Raw genomic sequence first — 22,140 nt, 5'->3', positions numbered from 1 at the left:
AGCAGCCGTGCAAAGTCTGTTTCCCAGCTCAAGTGCTCAGGGGAACAATCCTCACAGACAAATGATTCATTCACTGGAGTATTTCAGAGATGGAAAAAGAACCCTCCCAGCCCAGAGTGGAGCCGGGACCTGAGCCTGCTCTAGATTTACACCCTGGCAGTGACTGTGAACCCCAGCAGCACATGCCCTCGGTTAAAGAGCTGTCAGGTATGGGGATGGAGGAACTCAACACAACCACCACAACTTAATGGATCAGAAGAGACCCTGGGGAAAAAAACCTGCACACAGACAGGGTGCAAGTCATTAGGAAGAGTCCCTTTCTGCCTCGAACCAGTGAGGAAGAGGCTCCTTCCCTCTCCAGGACCAAGCTGCCTGTGGAAACGTCCCCACTCTGGGTGGGCAGGACAGGGGTGGTGGATGCTGGCAGTGGGCAGGACATTGGACCAGGCATTCCCTGTTTCTCTTTATCCCATCACATGGTGGGAATGGTGTCTGACAGTGAAGAGCTGGGAAGGATCTCCTGCAGGTCCCAGGGAACAGCGGGGCTGGTAGCAAGCAGGACAGAGAGGAGAGGTCAGCCTACCTTCACCTGGCCTTACATCCGGCCTCCCACCATCTTTCCTATCGTTCTTATCATCAAGGGCATCAGCCAAGTCAAAATCCATAGGATCCTTTTCTAGAAAACAAGACCAGGGTTAGCAGTGTGGTGACAGGCTGAGGAACTCTGCAATTAATTCATTAATCAGGGAAAAGCACTGTTGAAAGAGATGAAGCCCCTGACACAAGTATCTCCAATTCTGCTATGCAGCCTCCTGGCAGATCTTCCAAACCTACCCTGTTCCATGCCCCCACACTGCTGTGGTGGGAAACATCATGTCCTTCCTGCAGAAACAGTGTCCCCATGGCTGGAGTGCCAGGTAATCAGATAAGTGAGACCACTAGGAAAAGTCAGAGGCAAACTGGTGCCCCAAGGGCCCAGTCAGTGGAAGGAAGGGAGGTGGCTGCACCATGCTCACGTGCTGGCTGGAACAGCCTGTGACTTGATTCCTTGGAGTTCTTTTCCTCTGTGAATGCTCAGTTGGTCCCCTCAGCAGCCTGGCTCTGACAGAGGATATTGTCTCTGCTAAACAGCAGCTAAAACCACGGCACAGAGCGAACTGAGCTCCCCAGCCCTCCCACCAGTGCCCTCCTGAGTTTATTCTGGTCCAATTTTTTTTTTTTCTTTTTTCTTTTTTTTTAAGCCTGGGAGCACTTTTTGCCAAAACCCTGCCTGGGCAGGCAGCAGAACACCCAGCTGACAGGGTGCCCTGAGCCTGTGGGTGTGTGCCAGTGGAGCCCAACACAGCGGTACCATGATGGGGGAACAGGCAGCTCACAGCCTTCCAGCAGGCATGGGAATGAAACATGGGCCAGGAACCACCAACCCAGGAAGCGCAGGGTAATGCCCAGATGCCCTGTCTTCTCTGTGGTTTTTGATATTTGTTTTTTTCTTGAGGTGTCTCAGGTTAGCAAACAGACCAGAGGTTGGAAATACTGGGATGAAGGCAGTGGCACCATCATGGCACATCCCAAATCCTCCCCCCATGCTAGCAGCAGAGCTGGGGTGAAGCATCAGGGGCTCTGGAGATGATGCTCACCTGGGTTACGCTTAGGAGGTGCTCTTGTTGTTTTTGGCTGCTTGGTTGTGGTGGTGCGAATGCCATCCCAAAAGCTGTTGTCTGAAGGGAGGAAAAAAAAGACCAAAATGACATTACCCTCTGAAATGTGGGCTCAGATGAGTGCTGTGAGGGAATCCCCCTCCCCACCAGGAGACTGGGGCTGCACTGGGCCAGGTCAGTGCTCCGGTCTTTACACAACTTCAGCTGACACTGGGAGCACCGCTCACTCCCCCTGGGTGTCCTGGGGATGCTCGAGCCTGCGGGGAGCTCTGTGTTACCTGGCTTCCCTGGCCTGGGGAAGGGCTTGGGAGTTGGCTTGGCTGGTTTGGTGGTAGTCTCCACAGGCGTGTCAAAGTAATCAGCCAAATCGAAGTCTGCAGGAGAGAAGGGATTGTTAAACTCCTGTTTGTGGGGACAGCATAAGCCTGTTGGCACACACCCCACTCTGTGGGTGTTGTGCACGTTGTGCTGCACCATTGCCAGGGGCTCTCATGTCTGGCTAGAGCTGGAAAGGGCATCCAGCCACTCTGCTGCTCAATCGTGACCTATCACAAAAGCTTCAGAAAAGCCTGGCCACCATTTCACTCTCCCCATCCAAGCTGTGGCTGCTGCCCAGCCCCAGCAACTCCAAAATAATTCACTTTTGGGGAAGTCCTGCTGGTACCTGCAGCATCTCCTGAGAGCTGGTGCAGATGAGAAGGGACTGTGGGACTGAGCCAGTGGCTGGGATGCTGCTCCCTGCGCAGCCACCCATGAGTGACCTTGAGCTGAGCAGGGCATGCACAGAGAGGGGCCAGGGCACAGGAGTCCACTGCAGGAGCCTCTCAGTGCCATCACTCATCCAGAAAACACTCCCTGGGGAAGAAGCAACGGGCTGAGACAAAGCCTCAGCCTCTGCATGTGTCCATTTCCAAGGGAGAGTTTACTAGATCAAACAACCTCTCATTCGGGCTCTGATCCAGTGACCCTGCACGTGCCTCTGGCACTTGGCTTTTCTTGTCCCTAGCAAAGACCATGGTGGCCAAGGAGCCAGACAGCTGAAATTGGTTAAATCTGTGCCAAGATCCTCATGCAGGGGTGAGCAGATTCACTTCTGAGTGCTCCCCTGATGCAGTTTATTGCTGCAAGCTCCTCCAGCGGGGTTGGAAGAGCAAACTTCGGCTCCTGTGACTGTGCTGTATTTAACAGGGACTCTCTGGCCAGAACTGAGCCAGAGGAGCAGCTGGCAACAAAACTGTGAATTTAAGGGAGCTTCCTCAGCTGTAACACTGCTGGGAGCCGGCCAGCCAGCACATTTGATGTGCACAAACAGCTGGAGACCCACTCTCCCCTGGATGGGGAAGTGTTACCAAGATGGGACTTTACGTGCAGGTTGGGGGTATCTTGGAATTAAAAAAAAAGGAAAATATCCTCTAGACTTCCTCCTGGAAGGAAAACTAGCAGGTGCCCTATCTGCTGGGCTTCATTTCCAGCAGATAGGAACAAAAGTGCTTGTGTAGCTGAGCAGTGATTTGTGTCTTCTCCATTACGATACTGCAAAGTGTGCGAAATTCTGCCTTGGGTGTAAATGCTCCGCTGCCACTCACCTTCAGAATGGACAGAAATATCAATATTGCATTTCTCTGGCCACACAGGAGCAGTGCATGTGCACACACCAGCTACAGCTTCCCTAAGGCAAGAGAAGGGGTCCCAAAGCAGCTGCTGAGGCAGCAGCACCCAGCCACACACAGGCAGCCCACGGGGACTCACACAGTTCAGTCCCACGGGAGGTGCATCCCACACTGGGCTGCGATGATGTGCATGCAAGAAGGTCTCACCTGTCCCACCTGCCGGCTTTCTGGGGCCCTTGGGAGTGGCTGTGACAAAACAGATGGGGAAGAAAAGTGTTAGTCATAGGCATCACCAAAAACCACCTGTGGATTGAGAATAAATGGCAAAGGTTTCACCACAACTTTCTGACATCTGCATTTGTAAACTCAGGGCACAGGACCATGGACACCTGCATGCAATGTCCTACAGGACTGCCCACAGATGAGGATGGAGCCCAGTGCTCCATAGTGCACTGCTGCCCTGGGCCGAGCCAGCATCCCATCCCAGGTGGAGAGCAGGGAGCTGCAACAATCTGCTCTAAGGCTCCTGGATACAGCGGCAGACAGGCAAGGACAGATGCTGTACAGAACAGCACAGAAACCAGCAGTGAGTTGCCAATGTTTTGTTGTCCCTGGCCTGGTCAGTCAGTCCAATGACAGATAATTTCCTGTGCTGTGTTACACACAGGAGGTTCCCTGTCAGCTGGAGGGCTGTCAGTGACACCCTGATACTCAAATCCCAGCCCCCCTGGCTGCTCCAGGGCTAAAACAAGCTACAGCCAGCCTTTGAGGGGGGAGGGAGGGAGCAATATGGAAACCACTGCCTATTAATAGTGGCTGGCATTACCAAGTATATGAATAAATCATGAGCAAGAGCTGTGGCTGCTCCATTCCCATTAATTTCCATTACACTGGAGTGGTGCTGCTGGGCTTCATTTCCAGCATGCTCGTATAGTTTGATGTGACCCAACTCCAGACCCTTGGTTTGCATTTTTCAGGGGCTGACACCATGAATCCAAAGTGGGATGCAGCAGCTGGAGAGGCCATGGGGACAGTGCTGCCTCTTCCCTTCACCCACTGCTGGGACTCCAGCCTGGGGAACACCACTTTCTCTCCACATGAGGTGGCCATTAGTCATTTCTAACCATGTCTCCTCACACGCTACATTAAAGGGTTTGCAAAATCCTAGATGAGCTGCATCAGTCCTGTGACCAAGTCTGATATCCTGTGGTCTGTCCTGGCACACTGCAGGAGAGCTGCAGAGAGCATCCCGTATTCCACATAAACTCCAAAGTAACACAGCACAAGTGTCCGTGTGTTGTTAGACTACAGCACACGAGATTTCAAACACTGGTACAGCTTTCCCTTCAATACATGTGGGTTTATTCTGCACGATCCCAGAGCCCAGCATCGCTCATGGAGCAATCCCTGCTGCTGCCCCACCAGCTGCTGGGTCTGGGGACAGTCACCATGAACTGCATTGCGAGGGCTGGGCAGCAAGGGGTCCTGGGTGCTGGAGTGTGCATCTCTGCCACAGCATCTCCATGGCTGGGTAGCAAAGGGAGTCAGAGGTGTGTGAGGGTGCACAGTGGTCTTGGGTTCAGCCCTTGGCACTGGGGGCAGGCGTGTGACCTTTCCCTGGGAGGGAGATGAGCGTCTCCCATCCCTCAGCTGCTGTGCTGGCAGTTAGGTTTGGTCCTTGGGGTGTAAAACACCAAATACTGAATGCTGAATGCCAGCAGCAAGGCCCCCCACAAGGAAGTGAGCTTCCTTTGACTGATGGGCTACACTGGAACTGCAGCAAAGCAGACTAGCACCCTAACTTTGCTTTCCCAGGCACCACACTGCCATGGGAGCAGGGAAGGACCCGGCGCTGCCCCTGCCTGGCTGGGCACAGCGAGCTGCCCCCCCCAGCTGGGGAAGGGAGTGGATGATGCACTGCTTCCAGGCCAACGGGGCCAGGCCTGCTGGTAGGTGTTACTGAGGAATGCAAGGAAGCAAAAAGGGCAAGTTCAGTGCCATTGCTACCTCAGAGCACAGGTGTGCTGTGTCTCTGTGGTTCCTCACAGGAGTCAGTAAGCAAAGGGCACCTGGTCAGCAGCCAGCTTCTCCAGGACTGTCCCCAGCTACACCTGTCTGCAAACCCAGACCCTGTTATCTCCCAGGCAGAGATGATGAGGCAGTTGTATCCTCTACCACCCTCCCACCAGCACCAGATCCCAAAGAACAAATCGCATCCATTAACATCTATTTGTTTTCTCCTCTTTAAAACAAAGTGTAAATGTGACTTACGTCGCTTGGTGACGGGGTCAAACAGGGCATCTTCTAGGTTGAAGTCATCTGCGTCATCCCCGTGACCTGAAGAAAAACAATCAGCACTGGCTGTACTCACTCCACATTGAGTAAACCACCTTTAAATAAGGCATGGCTAGACTTGTTTGCTCAAATTGCTTTAGTTTTTTGCTGGTTTTTTCCAAGCCTGACCCAACACTGGTGATGAGGAAGGCATCAGCCCTCTCCAAATGCTGTGACTGTTAAATTGCAGAGCAGTCATCTCTGGACTTTCCATTTGTCTGCCCTAATGGATGCAGTATAAAGACACATGTTATGCTTAAATTTGTCAAGGAGAGCCTACCAATTCATCTCTCGAGCTGCCACTCACCTCTGGCTGTGCTCACGATTATATGTTTGCTAAACACCATGAAAACATTGGGACAGTGCAGACAAATTCAGTGACAAACAAAAAAGCCCTATGCCCCTTTTCTTCTCAAGTACCTTCCAACATCAAAGGCTTTGCATGAAAAAGCTGTTGCTGGCTGCCAAGCACGACTTAGCATTTCAGAGGCTGCCTGCATCATTCTGCCTTGGAAATGTGAACAGGACCAAACCCCCATCCCAGGGATATATCTGACAGGCGCATGCAGACGTTTTTGTTAGGGATGCCTCACCACAACTCCAGTCCCATATCCCAGGAATAACTCAGGGCTTCATCATGTTCTCCTGCAATAGGGCCAGCTAATCCTTCCTTTCTCTGTCTCTTTTTTGCATGGCATTAATTACTGTTGACTTACCCCAGTTCTGAATGTATTTGTCTTGATAAATTCATGCTTTTACATCTCGGAGCATGCTGAGTAATTAATATCCTTTGGGTTTGCTAAGTACTGCAGCACTGCAAGAGAACATTAAAATGGCTTTCCTCTTATTCCTACTGCTAAATGGATTTAGCTATTGCCACCTGAGCTCCAGTGTGCTTCATGAATAAATTTAAAGCTTTACTGACAAGGACAACAACAATGGGAAGGCACCAGTCCATCAGAAAGCAGGTATCAGCATTTCAGTGAAAAACTTCTACTGAGAGTGGTCACTAAGCACTGCAACAGCTGCAGCTCCAGTTCCACTTACTCACACATCACCTCTCATCTCATCTGCTGTCTGTTAAACATACACTCAACAGCCCTGTGGGTGATGTATGTGCAGGGGCTGGGAAGTTGCTGTGGGCTTCTCCCCCCTGGCAAAGGCTCGGCATTAGGCACTGCTGGAGGGGCTGTGTAAGGAATGAGTGTCCCAGCCCACGCTGTGTTTCTCATCGAGCTGAGCAATGCCAACGCTTCCCTGCGAGCCTGGAGGAACGGCCGGCAGCGGGCGATGCAGGGAAAATCCGTGTGAAATCCACAGGGAGAGGCATGCGGAAGAGCCTCTTGCTCAGCACAGCAGGGTGTGTCTGCCACCCTCAGCCTCCCTCCATGCTTCTCTGCTCCCTTCCCAAAATCTTTCCCTCTTCAGCCTTATTGCTGGTGAAATATTGGCACTGTGAGACAGGCCATGCTCTCCTGCTCTGACAGCCTGGGTGAAGCTGCAGGGTTAACAAGTGGTCAGTGCAAAGGAGCAAAGTCAGGAATGTGCAAGGCCATCCACAGTGCTCAGAAACACCTGCCCAGCTCCAGGACTTGCACAGCGGGCTGCCAAACCACCAACATCCCTGCTGAGACTCAACACACTCATCACTGTGCTGGCCAACACTGTGTCCCAGCCTTGTCAGTCTGACAATTTTGTGCAGTCTTCCTTTCCCAGAATGGCTTTTTCCCCAGTCTTTACTGATTTTCAGGAACCAACAGGGCTCTGTCATTTTTGTCTTTCTATTTTAAAGCATGCTTAAAAATAGGCAGAAGGGGAAACCCACGTCGCGTCTCTGGCGGGATGAGAAGCGTTACCAACCCGACTGGGGGAAATGTTCCATCACTATGTGAGCTGGCAGGAGGGATGTGGTGGCAGCACCAACTCGCATCACTATGCCAGGAGCCCTCCCTTCCCTCTCCCTCGCTCCCTCTGCTCTCCATGATTAAGTCAATATTAAGGCACTGACTTGCTGCACGCTGAGCCCTGTGTTAGTGTATCCTCCCCGTGCTGGTGTAGGAGCCCAAACATCAAGTGGGGGAGCGCACAGCTGCGGGGTGTGTGCAGCTCACACGTTCCAATGAAGGGCTGTGGGGGTTGTGGGGCTGCACAGAGATGTCCCCCCCGGTGGGGACATGGGCCCTGCAGGAAACACAGTGTCCCAAAAGGTGGGCTCCCTCCGCCTGGCTTTGGGGGGCTCACTGGACCCACTGGCTGAGATGCACTTACACCTCCCTGGGTTTGATGACAGCTCTTCTTGGCAACTCTCCCGCAGTAAAGTGTCCTGGGCTGGAGCTACATCCTGGGGGCTTTCCCCACACTGGTGGGAGAGGTGGGAATGTTGCCCAAGTGAGGGTTGGGAAAACTGCCAATGCACCTAATTTCCCACTAAAACTTTCCCAAGGAGCTGCAGTGCTTGGCACAACCCCCTACCCAGGGCTTTCCCAATGCTGTACATGGCAAACTGACATCCTTTTCCAGGACTCTTCTAGGCATTGGCGAGGATTAATAATAGATTGCCAGTTAATGGAAGCTGACAACATCTCTATTTCATGCAAAGGGTGTTATAGAGACATATTACACCTTTTATGGATCAATAACCAAGTGTTGCTGTCACAGGCACACAAACTCCCCTGCTCACTCCGACAGATAAGACTGGAATGCTCCCCTTGTTGTTTTATTCAGTTACTAAGTGGCAACAAATCTGGAATTTCATGGCCAGACACTGAAAGCCCCACCAGCTCTTGGTACGCATGTTTACCATGCACATGCAGTTTTTCTGGAGGCAGCACAGCTGCTCTCTGCACTGTCCTCTGCAATCCCTTTGCTTCTGGGGCCCTGCCACTGCTCCACAAGCAGTGGAGGAGTGGAGCTTCCAAAGCCCATCCTCTGATGGGAACCCACGCACAGCACGGAGTATCTTTACATTAAGGATTTATACTTTTCAGGAGAGGCTGGGGCCCATTCCTGCACATCAGCACTCACAAGCTGCTGAGCTGCAGCACAGGTTGTCTGCAATGCCCATGAAGCAGAGTCAGGGTCGTGCCTGACATGTCACCTTCCCCGTAGGACATCCCACCTACAACCCATTTCAGGGCCACAACAGCAGTTATATGCAAAACCCCTCCTGCAGGTTGCTCAGTGCTGGGGAGCAGTATGGATCCTTGTCAGGGCTGATGACTAGGCTACTTCGGGTTATTTTTTTCGCTACCCTTGCACTGGGTCTTTGAAAGAACTCTGCTCTTTAGCTGCTGGGAGAAAATGCGCATCCCCAGGGGCAACTGGGGGCAATTCCAGCCCTGTGTGCCACCAGCCAAGGGCACTGGAGCATCCATGGCACTGCAGCTCCGTGTCAAGGGGGGAATAGGCAAATTAGATACATTTTCCGTATTTTTATTTAATCTGACAATCCAAAGAGACCAAGCTGGGACATCACATGGCACCCAATATGAATCCCCCAATGCCAGAGTGGGGAGGTGGGGGGACCCCAAGGCTGCAGCTGTGTCCGGCAGAAGCTGTAGAACAGGGGTGAGAGTTATGGCCGAGCCAGCACGGCAGACTCCCCCATCTCTTGCTGAGTCCCCTCGCCTTGCCGGGGGTATTTTTAATCAGAGCTAGCTGCTCTTTGAAGGTAGAAGGGTTTTGTGCCTTAATGTATTCTCTCCTCATTATTTTCTGTAGCAGGCAGCTCAAACACACAATTGTACTCGTCAGCTTTTTAGTTTTTACAATTATATATATATTCTAATTAAGCCCCACTGTTTGACAAAGCTTGAATTACAGTATCATAATTCACACCCAGTATATTGCCAGGCCGTCTGCAGCAGTCAGAGCGAGGTGTATTCCATTTTTAGCGCCAGCCCACGGATCTCTTTGTGCAATATATATGTGTTTAGCTTCCCTGGGAATAGAGAGCATGAGATGGTACAAGATTGACAGCCCGGGAGATTAGGGGAGAATGCAAAGCAGGTACAAGGGCAGCAGAAAGTAATTCCAACTGCCTGACTTTTATGCATCCACCTTAGGAGCGACGCAGCAGGCGGGGGAGCAGGAGGAAAGCAGGAAAGCAAGTGCTGAGGTAGCCAAAAGGGTGTCCCCAGTGACCAACCTCATCTTTTTGGTTCCAAGTCATGATGTCGGCACACATAGGTGGTTCCCTGAGGCTGGGCACCCACAGCCGTGCTGGGACCTCTGGGCAGGGCACTGGGGGAGGAGGAGTTTGGAAGAAGAGCCCTGGACCTCTGGGCTGCATCCTTGCAGTGGGGTTTCTGCCATCTCAGCAGAGACACAGCCCCAAAAGTCTGTGGGGAGTAAATGGCTGCTCCTCCATGGGCACGGGTCTGCCCTGCAGCAGCTGGGGTACCTGGGGCACCACCGAGGGTCCCCAGGGACCTCTCCTGGTGCAGGAAATGGCACAACACCACCGGCCAGAGCAGTGATCCCAGTCAGGATAGAGCAGAGCTTTGGACTTGCTGATGCCTTCACCACTGCTGTCCAGCCACTGGCCCCAGCTACTGCCAAATGTGTGGGAAATTTACTTGTGAATCCCAAATTCTTGCTGACTGCTAAGGCCAAAGCACAGTTGTGTGTGTGTAGGGAGAGCAGTGCTCCTCAGAGCTGGGGTGTCACACACAGACTCTGGGAGCAGTGCTGGTGGGGCAGGTGGCTAAGGACAGCTTCTGTGCAGCTGCACTGCTCCCTGCAGCAGGCCAGGCTGCCTCCTCAGCTCAGACATCCTCCTCAAGGCAGCTCTGCCTTGAAAAGCAGACTTTGAACTTCCAATCTATCTCCTCGGCTGCTGCCAGGGAAGACTGGCTGCCCTGAACAAACAAGCTGTCAGCAGCCTGCCAGGGCAAGGGTTGGAAGGGCTCTAAGTGTGAGAGAAAACAGTCCCCTGCATCCACCCCAGCAGTGGGACCAACAGCTGATGCTGGGGGTACATCACTCCAGCCCAGGGTATGACCAGTCAAGAGCAGTGGGACACATTCCCCCAGCTGGGATGACCCCTGCTCCTCGTGGGGGATGAGGGAATGCTGCTGTCCTTGCTCTCTATTCTCAGTGAAACATTTTGATTTTCAGAAGTACTAATCAAAAATCACTCTTGATTATGGCAAAAACAACCTCTGCTGAATTTTTTTTTTTTTAATGCAATTAACAAGGGTATATGGTAATTCCAAGCAATCTCGCTCTTGAGATTAAAGGAAAGCCTGCCAGGAAGCACATGAATAAAGCTTTAAGATGAGAATTTGCATAATGAAGACTTTCTCTTTGTGGAGGGACTGCTGGTGGTTGTGTTTGAAACCTATTAAGGGAAATGCCTAAAAGCCTCCACTACAGCCAGGGCACTGCCGTCCTGACCCGTGCAGGCTCTAACGCCCACGCTGCCCTTGGGTCCCTGCTGGGAACCTCAGCTCCACGACAACTCCAGCTCTGCCCTGTCCTCCAGCCGGTGCCCCGGGATAGGGCAGGAGAGGCAGCACAGCCCCAGTGCAAGCTCTGGAGTCTGCAGCTCAGGGCAACACGCCTCACTTGGGCTCTAAGCCACAGGATAACACCGTGGTTCTGTGCGCCGGGGCAGCCGCGCGAGAAACAGGTGTCTGCTGCAATTTGATTTCCAGACTTACTAGGAATCATATAAATTATTTGGCAGCAGTACCTGATAAGCTCTACACTCAGCAGGGATGATGGAGCTGGTGAGGAAAACATGACCAGCAAAACCAGCCTGCACCAGGCTCCTTCCCAGCAGACATCACTGGCACCACGATGTGGGGCAGGGCCAAAAGGGTGTTTGGTGAGTAGAAGGTGAGCCCTCACTGGGGCCTGCCTGGCCAGACACTGGATGCTCAAGGGATGCAATGCCCATCCACCCTCCATCATGCTGAGGGCTGCACGAAGGTCCAAAAGCATCTTCTCCCCATCTGGTGTGGAAGGACAGACCTCCAGGTTGCTTCCAAAGCACCTAAAGAAGGAGCACCACCCTGCCGTGTCCCACAGCCCCAGGGGAGCAGCCAGGGGCTCAGTCTCTGCTGCCATAGCCACACTGGGAGCTGCCAGTAGGTCCCTCTGCAGATACCAGACAAAAAACACAGCAGGGAGGAGTTTCTCATCTGCTGCCCTCTTGCACAGCTTTTCCCGCTCCTCCATAGCACGATTTAAAACCACAGAGGGAAGCGCCCTTGATTTCTCTTTGCCAACAGCTGCATCTGGTAACTGGCTCGCCCAGAGCCTGCCCTATTTACCAGGGGCCGGCATGGAGGCTGCAAGGAACTCCTGAAAGCTGAGAGCCCCTACCACAGACAGACAAACACCTCTGGGTGCCAGAAGCAACCCTGAACAGCTCCGACGGAAAACAAAGCTCCATCAAGGTCAGCAGGACCACGGCCAGGAAAGACTTTGTGTGGGGGTTTCCCATGAAATGCCTTGGGCCGGCAGCTGATGGTCAGGGCTGCCCCATCTCTGGCTCCACAGCAGCGCCCTCTCTCTGACTCCACAACAAACAATTGTTTCAGCAGCTCTTCCATCCCAGCACGGTCCGAGACCAGGGAGCCCTGCTCTGGCAACACAAGATGCCAATCCAAACAGTTTTCTTCAGTATCAGCACTCAAAGCTTTCCAGGTTTCCAGGGCTCTCTGCCATCTCTGCGCATGGAGCAAGTGATGTTCTCTAAGCAACTTTAATACGACTGCTGTTCTTTGAGGTTTGTGTCAAAGAGAGCTCTGCCGCACCACCGCCAAAACTGGCTTTCAATTAGCCCAGGATCAATTGCACCCGGAGCAAAAAGCTGAAAGGTTTAGAGCACGAATATTTAAGGTTCTCCCCCTTCTGGGGTATGCCTGAGCCCAGCTCTGTACTTGTGATGAGGATGGGGTGATGCCCAGCTTTCCATGCCTGGAGTGGGTACCAGAACATTGTGGCCAAGGACTAAGGAGGGCAGGGGGGAGCTTAGCCTGTCCCAGCCCTCACAGGAGCTCTGCAAACCTCTGACCCTCCCTGGGACTGTGGGAAAATGCCCCAGGTGTAAACCTCAATAACTTAAAGGTGTATCTGGTAAGAAAGGGAGCTGGTTTTCCTTTCCACTTTCTTGCTGTTTGTTTGGGATTTTTTTTGAGGAAGAACAATTTATATACCTAAAGGGGAAGGGATGTGGAGAGCATCATTATTTTATTCCCACACCCCAGTCACTTTGCAAGAGGCCGAGGGGAAATTAGCACTGACCCAACTGCACAGGATAGAGAATGGTTTAAGATGACTTTTCAGTGACAGAAAAAACAACAGTGTCACCCTGGGCTCGGGTTTGTCCCCACCAGGTGCTGTGTGCAGGCCTCTGCTGGCAAATTGGATTACTGCCCTGGCAGCAAGGGAAGGGGAGACGTGGGGGTGCCATGATCCCACTGCCCAGCAGGCACCAGCCTGGTTTCTCCAGACAGCCACGGTCTGGTGCAGCACTGCTGAGAGCCAGTCCTGTCAGGGACAGGCAGGTTGGGAGCAGGAGCAGGATCTGAGCTGAAACGACTCAAGGGCAACCTTGGTACTCCCTGTCCCCAAGTGCCCTGCCCCCAGACTTCACCCAGCCTTACCAGGCAGAGAGTGGGAGACATGGACCCCAGCTCATCTGGTTTGAGATTCCTAGTGAAAGTCAAAAAACACAGCAAGTTCCTTTTTCCTCCTATAACTGTGGGTGCAGGGCTGAAAATTGGGGGACGTGCTGGTTTGGGTTGGGGTAGAGTTCATTATCTTCATAGCAGCTGGAATGGGGCTGTGGTTTGGATTTGTGCTGAAAATGATGTTGATAATACAGAGATGTTTTTGTTGTTGCTGAGAAGTTCTTACCCAGAGCCAAGGCCTTTCCTGCTCCTCACCCACCCCACCAGAGAGAGGCTGGGGGGCACAAGGAGCTGGGAGGGGACACAGCCAGGACAGCTGACCCCAACTGACCCAGGGGATATCCCAGACCATATGGCACCACACTCAGCATGTAAAGCTGGGGAGGAGGAGCAAGGGGGGACATTTGGAGCGATGGTGTTTGTCTTCCCAAGGCACCATTACAGGTGATGGAGCCCTGCTGTCCTGGGGATGCAGAACACCTGCCTGCCCTGGGAAGGGGGGAATGAATCCCTTGGTTTGCTTTACCTGTTAAACTGCCTTTATCCCAATCCATGGGTTTTCTCACTTTTACCCTTCCAATTCTCTCCCCCATCCCGACGTAGGGGATGTGAGCAAATGGCTGTGTGGGGCTGAATTGCCAGTTGGGATTACACCACAACAGCTGCTTCTGTGTTTTCCTGCCTGCTGTCCACCCAGAAAGACTACGATGTACATTCACATTAGCCATTTGATTTCTGCTTACACATTAATTTGCCTACGGCCAAAGATGCCTGTTTATCAACCAGACAACAAATTGTGGCATGAAAGCATTTTGTTCATAATCCAGTGAAGAACAACTGATGACAAAGTCAGTGATGCAGGAGCCCAAAGAAAACTGAAGCAGGAGATTAAATGCTTATCACCTGATTCCCAGTGGAAAAAGATCATTCTCACCAGATAAAGATCAAGAGAAGATGCTGTAGTTAAAAGTAGGTAAATAGGGAATTACACGGTAAAAATGCTGATTCATCACTTGGGATGTGATGCTCCTGTCACACTGTGCTATTTAAAACAGAAGCAGAGCAGTGGTGGGAATGAAGACTTGGGCAACGCTGACAGATGGAGCGGGGCTCTGGCAGGGCATGGGGGGCTCAGCCTTCTCCTCTGGCTGGGGGGATCTGTCTGCCCTGTCACCGCAGCTGCACTGCAGGGCTCCCTCCTGGCCACTGCTGTCCCCGCCTTCCCACAGCACCTCCCCACGCAAACATGGGGTATTCGGGTCGGGTGGGGAGCGGTTGAGACTCCAGCCCGTGCTGCTCACTGCCTGCACCCTCCTCGCCCACCCACACTCCCACTGTGCTCTGGGTGATGCGGCTCTGCGGCTCCTGGAGCATCCCAGATCCAGGTGGTGCTGCCGAGGGAAGGAGACAGCATGGAGAGACAGCAGGGTGGAGAGCTGCACCCCCCAAGTAAGAAGCAGTACCAAAGATCTGCTGGAGATAATTTTGAGCAGGCAGCACAGGAACTGGTGGTGATTTTTAACCACCCAGACAGCAGCTGTGAGCCCACCCCTCCTGGCTCGCCCACAGCGAGGGAAGCTGTGCCACATCCCTCGGCCTTTTACAACAGCTTGTTTTCAGTAAGGTGAGTTTGGCTCCTCACTTTCATAGAGGAGCTTGGAGAAGTCTCTGAAAAGGAGACTTTGGGGTGTGTATCCAGCTTCTGCAGATGCAGTATGGATCCCATACTGCATCCCCATCACCAGGGGAACAGGTGCTGTATAATCAGAGCACTCTGTGCTATTGATGTAGCATGAAATAATTTAAACATAGAACTTAAGAGCTCACTGAGTTCAAAGAGAAATCCCTCAACAGGTTGCTTGCTCTCTCTGACCCAACTTGGAGAGGAAATAGCACCAAGACTTACAAACCCAACTGTTTGCAAACTGTTGTGGCTCTGAGATTTTCTCTGTGAAAGTATCTACATAAGTCACTCAGTTAAGACCATCGCTACAAAATAGAAAGAAGAAATACATTTTCTTTTCAAACATATGTTTAACCTCACTTAAAAATTCTCTATTTTCTGCACGAGGTGAAAGACATGTTTGGGATCTGTGGGTGTTTTTAAAAGCATACATGAGCTCAAAGCTTAGTGCTGTCCGGGGGGGCGGGGGGATGAAATAACAAATTCCAGTTTCTTGGCAAATAATTACACAGAACCAAATGGCATGGGCTCAGTGTCACTTGACAGTGCAAGAGACAGTCTGTCACCAGCAGCAGTAGCTGGGACCCAGTGAGTGGGGCCAGGCTGAACACTCACCCCAGAGGAAGCACCTGGGGCAGAACCCAGCCTGTGGCTGGGTCATGAAGCAGGGCTTTGCGTGGGGCTGAGCAGGGGCTCAGAGCAGGCTGCACCAGCTGGAAACACCACCCGGGATGGGATGGTTTGATTTTGGGGGGATGCAACCTCTTGTGCCTAGCGTTGCCTCTTCTGCATAAGGTTGCATGGTGATTTTAGGTTGGACACTAGGAGGAATTTCTTCACAGAAAGGGTGATTAAACATTGGAATGGACTGCCCAAGGAGATGGTGGAGGCACTGTCCCTGGAGATGTTTAAGAGACTGGATGCAGCACTCAGTGCCATTGTGTGGTTGACATGGTTGTCTTTGGTCACAGGTTGGACTCAATGACCTCAAGAAGTCTTTTCCAACCTAACTGATTCTCTGGCCAGAAGAACTTCTAGGGTAATAAACTGCGCTAGGTGAAGTTGCACCAATTCTGGGTCTTTCTACCTCTTCAGGCTCTGTAGTGGAAACCCAGCAAAAAGGCTGTGTACCAGATGGCAGGATGGGACCTGGGGAGGTTTTTACTCCAAATGAGGTAGACAGAGTCTACATTAGTCTGGCATTATTTTCACTCAGATTTTACTGTCTGGAAAGATGATCCAAGTCCTGCAGTAGCAGGAACACCTGATTGGAGGTGTCTGGTCACCAGAGAGATGTCCCACCAAGCTGCTGTTCACCCCATAGAGAGACCATATGGAGATCAGACATTACAATAGAGACATTCCCCAAGCTCCTACTCCTGAAAGAACACTTTCATCAGCAGACAATGCTTTATGGACACAGACTAATGTGCTGTTCAAAATCTTACCAGCTATCTAACATCTGTTCTGTAGCACACGCACCTCTTTTGCCATCCACAGCTGGGGCTGGAAACCTCTTCTGCTTGTTTAGCTTCTGCCTTCTGTTGCTGAGCTACTGAAATGCTGGATTGCCCGTGCTACCTCTCTAGGCTGCCCGAGGCTTTCTAAAGCATTGAACTACGAGCCTAGCAGGTAAAAAGCTGTTAAGTAGATCTCCACACCTTCTACCCTCCCAGAGCCAGAGCAGCAGTTACCCCTGAACACCCAACTCCAAGCGTGTCCTTCTGAAGCAGGATTTCAGTAAGATTATTCCAACTTTGACAAGTTCTTTTTACCCAGATTTCTTTGTGCATAGGCAAAGAGAGCATTTCAATGGACATACAAAATGCTGAGCAGCTCTCTTTTCCCAGCACCTTGTTTGCTGAAGACAACCCCGTACCAGCCTGCAGAGCATTCCAACAGCAGAACGATGCAGTTCCCAGCATCCCTCCTCCCTGTCTGAGCCACCACCTCCAAAATCTTGCCAATGCCTCTGGTTTTACTCACTTTGGTTTTTTTACGCATGTGTGTGGTGACAGCACCAGATCCCTACAGCAACCTGGCCCTCTCCTTCCCTGAAGATGCTGCTTATGTGGTCAGGTAACTCAGGGAAGCAGAGCTCACACTCAGCATCAGCTTTCTGCCTGTGGCCCCCATTCTCCTCCCACAATAAGTTCCTGTGTTTCCTAGACAAGGTTGAAAAGCAAAGGAAAAGGATTTTGGAGTGACTGCAAGGCAATTTTGTAAATATGTATTAGCATTAACTTCTCCCCCATCGCACTAGCAGGCTGAGCTCTCAGAAGATCAAACCCAAAGGTGACCCTGAGCAGCTCCACTGAAATCCCTGCGAGTGCAGAGGCAGCGCTCACCTCTCTCTTTGCCATGGCTACCGGGCTTGTATTTCCTTCTCAAAAGTGTTGTTCCCTCAGCAGTCACGTTCCCGTGCTCACATCCTAAATCACAGCTAGTGACTCCAGCATCTGGATCCCCAACTTTGAAGTTTCCCTTTCAAAGTCCTTTCATGTTCTACATTTTGATGTGCCATGTTCATTTTCTCCCGTTTTCCTCTATTCGAGCACTTCCACTGATTGTGAATTATATCAATCAGCTTACGAAGGAATTATTGCAAAGGTTTTCTCTTTGCCATCAGTGTTATGTAGTTTATTAAACATATGTTTTGTTATTAGAATGGCTTCAGAAGCACTGTCTAATAAAATCCCAGTTTTTCCTTCAGTTAATTGTAAAGTCAATGCCTTAAACCTTCAGGAGATATTCTTCCAAGAAGAAAACAAATTTGGGTTTAAACCAAGCAGTTTTAAAAGTTTATTCTAGTCAACTCAGGAGATCAATACACACTTCTGTTTTATGTGCTTTAAGGGCTGAAATGTTTGCAACAGATGGAAGGAAAAAATCACATTTTTTTAGAGCGGGGAAAAAAACCCCAAGAGTTAAACAGCCATTTCCAAGTACATTTATCACTAGGCTGGTAGAAGAAAAAGTTTCAAAATACAAGTAGAACTATGGAAATTAATTATTTCCACAGCTATGTACATAAATATCTGAGCATGGCACATTTAATTAATGCATATTTGTTCAAAGATCAGAGATAATTTGTAAGAAAACCAATTTGGCTTCTCCTGCTTTGTCATACACACTAAAGACACTAAGTAAAAATTATACTTTAAATGTATTACTTTGACTCGCCGCTGATACCTGGTAATTATAACTTTAATAACACAATAATGTATTATAACAAAGATTTTTAGCAGCTTTATACAATGCTGCTATCTCCTTCAGTTTCGACAATAATGCCAAACCAAGCCTTTCTCTTCTGCTCCTAATTAATTCCTCCCCGCAACTCTTGCAGCACATCTGTGTCAAGTGACCCTGGCAAGTGACAGGGCACAAAGACATGGGGTTACCTGGCAGTGGCACCCCCTTTTCTGCCAGCTGTATCCATGGCTGCCCAGTGCAAAGTGGAGTCCAGAGACTTGAAAAAACATCTGGAAAAGAGATGGCTCCAGTCTGCTTTCTCCGTGCTCTCTGTTGGGCACTGCCATGCGGAGCTGGTGCAGGGGAGCCGCCCGCAGTGACTGCAGCCAGCGGTGCAACAGTTATATACAGCTCATCATACTGCCTAGTACTGCTTTCACATTTAAGTAGTTATTGCAATTGCTGGTGGGATACTGTAGTCACACTCGAGAGGAAAGGTGATCTGTGAGACACTGCCTGTGAAGACACGTGTAACAACACAGAGAGTCGCTTGTCAGTGCTGAGACGGCAACTTTGGAGGACATGCCCAACTACCCATCACCGTTTGTAGAGTGAAGTTTTTCTTCAACCTTTTCTTACACAACATAAAGCACAAAAACCGCACGTGCCCCTTCTGCCTGGCCTGCGAGAGGAAACCTTGCACTCCCTTCAAAAAGCCCTCAGATGTCAAATGTGCCAGCTTTCCATGAAAACACATCCATGCATTTCTGTACTGGCTTATGAAAGTGAGGAGAGGGGAAAACAATAAGGGTGGAGAGTTTCTTGTTTGCCTGTCTTACTGTTTTCCACAAGCACGTGACTATCCCTGGATGACTCATAAACATGAACCATAACTACTTTCTGGAAAAGCCACAGATCTGTGAATTTAAAACACCGTGCAACGTGCTGGCATAGGGAATGCTTGCCTCTGGCTGCAGCCAAGCGGCTTTGCAGGGTGTTTGGTTTTCTCCACTGTCTCAAAATACTTTAATGCTTCTGCCCTCCCAACACCCTGGGAATACGCCAGAGTTTAGCAGCACTGGAAAATGGGTTGGTGCCCTGCAAGCAATGCCTGTTTCCAGCACTGCAGCCACAGACAGACGGGCTGTGGGCAGAGGGAGCTCGGAGGCACAGACGGATGCAGCACGGCTGTGTCCGAGAGCCCACGGGTAGGGCACTGAAGCACACAGTCATTAATGAAGGGAAATGCACTAGAATTTGATCAAAAAGAAACCCAAAGCCATTTTTTTTCAATTAAAAAGTGAAGTTTGCTCCTGCTTTACTGGACAGTCACAGACAAGACACACATCAGTCTTGTGTCAGTGGTGGATCTGGACGTCAGTTGCAGGAATCATGCTAAGTACTGATGCTGTTGTTTGTTATCCTAAGTTCTTGGTAATTTGTAAGTCTCCGAGCTTCCAAGAGACGGGGTTGCCCTCAGCCCACCTTCAACACTGCTGGAGCAACTGTTTCAGAACAAGAAGGCAAAAAACAAGCTGGGAAATAGAGGCAATGAAGAAGTGTGATTTCTATTGCTGCTGTTCTGAAGAAATGGCATTGGAACGCCCTGCCTGGGAAACCCACTGCCTTCCAATCACCTGTTATTTTCCCACGGGTACAGGATGATGGCAGGAAGGTTGTGCTGGTATCCAAAAGGCCAGTTCAGTGCTCTGGGGGGGAAGGATTCCCAAGGCTCTCCCAGGGTACTGCAAAACTGTTCCAACACATTTTGGGGGGGGGGGGGGGGGAGGGGGGAGGAGCAGGTACCCATGACGGGTTGCGAGAGCCACTGCTGGAATACACCGGGGGAGGAACCAGAGGCCACGTGGAAAGGCTGTGTCGCACACCAGCCCCTCGCTTCGGTGTGTCCCATGTCGGCAAGGCTCTGCACGGGAGAGGTCGCAAGTGCAGAGCCCGCTTCCCCTTGCACAGTGATTGCCAGGGAGAGGCAATTTAAAGCAGTTCGGAGAGGAGACAAACTTAATGCTGTTCAATTACCTGTGAAGCCTCATGCTGGCAGGAATGATTTATGAATGCTCCAGTCAAATTCATTTTGATACAAACACACAGCCAATGATATTTAAGAGCTGGACCCTGCAGCCCAAGAGCTCCAAAATGAAACAGAACAGCATTTTTGTTTGCCTATATTGCAAAAAACACAAAATGCAAATAGCTTTAGTACTGACTAATCCGATTTTTTTTTATTTTAACCTAAAATCAGGACTTTATGCACCATCTCAGCTCAGCCTGTCAAACAGATATCCACCAATTAAAAATGCAGCCGCTAACCTGGTCATCATAAGCAACTCTGTACCATGCTGTTACCATTCCAGGTGCACAAACAGCTAAGTACCAAATGCAAACAAACTAATTCCAGGCTGACCCATGGAAAACCTGATCTAATTCAACAGCAAAACCTGCTTGGGGTTTGGTTCGCTATCTGCTTGGATGCTATCAGCTAACCAGTCTACACTTGCTGGGTACCTCCTAGCTAACAGCAGATTTTGTTCAGAAAAACTTTCCTGGGCCCTTTTACATGATTGCTGTCTATTTTCTCTGTATAACCTTTAGAAGGACCCTTCTTTTCAATTCAAACAAACATCTTTTTAAGAGTACTGTTGCATTTTTTTAAGGAAACAAAGAGTTGTTTCCTTAAAAGAGTTTGCATTGATCTTAATGTCTCCCTCCCTGCCCTCCTAAAAAAAAAAGGTAATTTTTTTCCTTCCTAGCTGTTGTTCAGCTGGGACCGATTTCTGGGTTAGACTATTCTGATCTGCAGAAATAACAGTGGGACCAAAAAAGAGTGAGAATGCAACCAGCAGCCCGACAAATTTGGGTCACACAGAGAATCCGCTAATCCAACAGCTCAGCGAGCAGAGAGATAAACCCAAACTCCTTTCGCGGTGACTCCATGACTACCTCTGTTTAGGATTAGCTGAGCCCCGGGCTGCTCCAGAGCTTTATACCTGCAGCATCGCACATCTTAAGCATCGCTGTGACACTGGCACCCGGAGGCAGACGCTGCGCTCCGAGGTGCGTCCGTCACCAGCACTGTCACCTAGCGCCGGGCTCGAGCGGCCCTACCTGCGGGTACCGCTGCGGGACCGGCCCCATCGCGAGCGGGGGGAGCAGGAGCAGGGGGGCCGGAGGCGGACAGAGCCCAGGGTGGGGTTCAGGAGAAGAAGGGGGGACAAGGATCGTCTGCGGCCCGGCCCTGATGCACAAGCTGGCACCCCGCCATCCGCTGCGGAGTCGGGGTGCTCTGCGCAGGGTGGGGCCCGAAGGATGCAGCCCCCTCCCCGAGGCGATCCCCCGGGGTTCATCCTCCCAGCTCGGGCCCCTCCTCGGGCCGCATCTCTCCGGCCCCGTGAGCCCTCCCGGGGCAGTCTCCGTGCAACTGGGGGAGGATCCAGCCCGAGAAGCCCCCACGGCGAGGGGGCCGCAACCCCCGCATCCCTCGGGGGCAGCATCCCGCGGGGTGCCCCTGGCCGGGGGCGGGGGTCCGCCGTTCCTGGGCCGGGCCCGGCGCCGCGATCATGCGCACACCGCACCGCGCCCCCCGGGCCCCGCTCTCCCCCCGGGCCGCCCCCTCCCGCCGCCGCCCCGCCGTGCCCGGCCCAGGCCGCCCTACCTGCGCCCAGCAGCGCGGCGAAGGCCAGGAGCAGCCCCAGCAGGCGGCGGCCGGCCATGGCGCGGCGGGGCTGCGTCTGCCGCGGGCTCGGCTCCCGTCTCCGCCGGGGCGGGACGCGGCCGTGAGGGGCGGGCGCTCCGCGCCGCCGCCCCCCGCCCTCCGCGCCGGGCCGCGCCCCCGCCCCGGCCCCACACAGGGGGGAGGGCGGCTGAGGGGAGACCCCGCGGCCCCCCGGGGATGGCCGAGCCCCGGTACCTGCCGGCCTCTTCCTCTCGGCGAAAATGCGGCCCCGGCGCGCATCCTTCCGCCGGGAGTGAGCGGGGCTGTCTCCGGCGGCAGCCGCACATCT

The 22,140-nt window shown here is 51.9% G+C and overlaps 1 protein-coding gene across 1 annotated transcript in view; it reads right to left on the bottom strand.

The window, feature by feature from the left end:
• The window catches only part of CD99L2 (CD99 molecule like 2), a 31,158-nt gene extending 9,267 nt beyond the window's left edge, over window positions 1-21,891 (bottom strand). Inside the window, exons 1-6 of the mRNA XM_069015442.1 lie at window positions 21,792-21,891; window positions 5,540-5,605; window positions 3,476-3,514; window positions 1,937-2,032; window positions 1,638-1,718; window positions 584-676 (exon numbers count right to left, since the gene is read on the bottom strand). Coding sequence (XP_068871543.1) covers window positions 584-676; window positions 1,638-1,718; window positions 1,937-2,032; window positions 3,476-3,514; window positions 5,540-5,605; window positions 21,792-21,849 — 433 coding nt within the window. The 5' untranslated portion in view covers window positions 21,850-21,891. The remainder of the gene's footprint in view (window positions 1-583; window positions 677-1,637; window positions 1,719-1,936; window positions 2,033-3,475; window positions 3,515-5,539; window positions 5,606-21,791) is intronic.
• Window positions 21,892-22,140: the final 249 nt, after the last annotated feature.

The sequence above is a fragment of the Aphelocoma coerulescens genome, chromosome 4A, assembly GCF_041296385.1.
Source record: "Aphelocoma coerulescens isolate FSJ_1873_10779 chromosome 4A, UR_Acoe_1.0, whole genome shotgun sequence".
NCBI lineage: Eukaryota > Metazoa > Chordata > Aves > Passeriformes > Corvidae > Aphelocoma > Aphelocoma coerulescens.
This window is presented reverse-complemented; position numbering and strand designations above follow the sequence as displayed.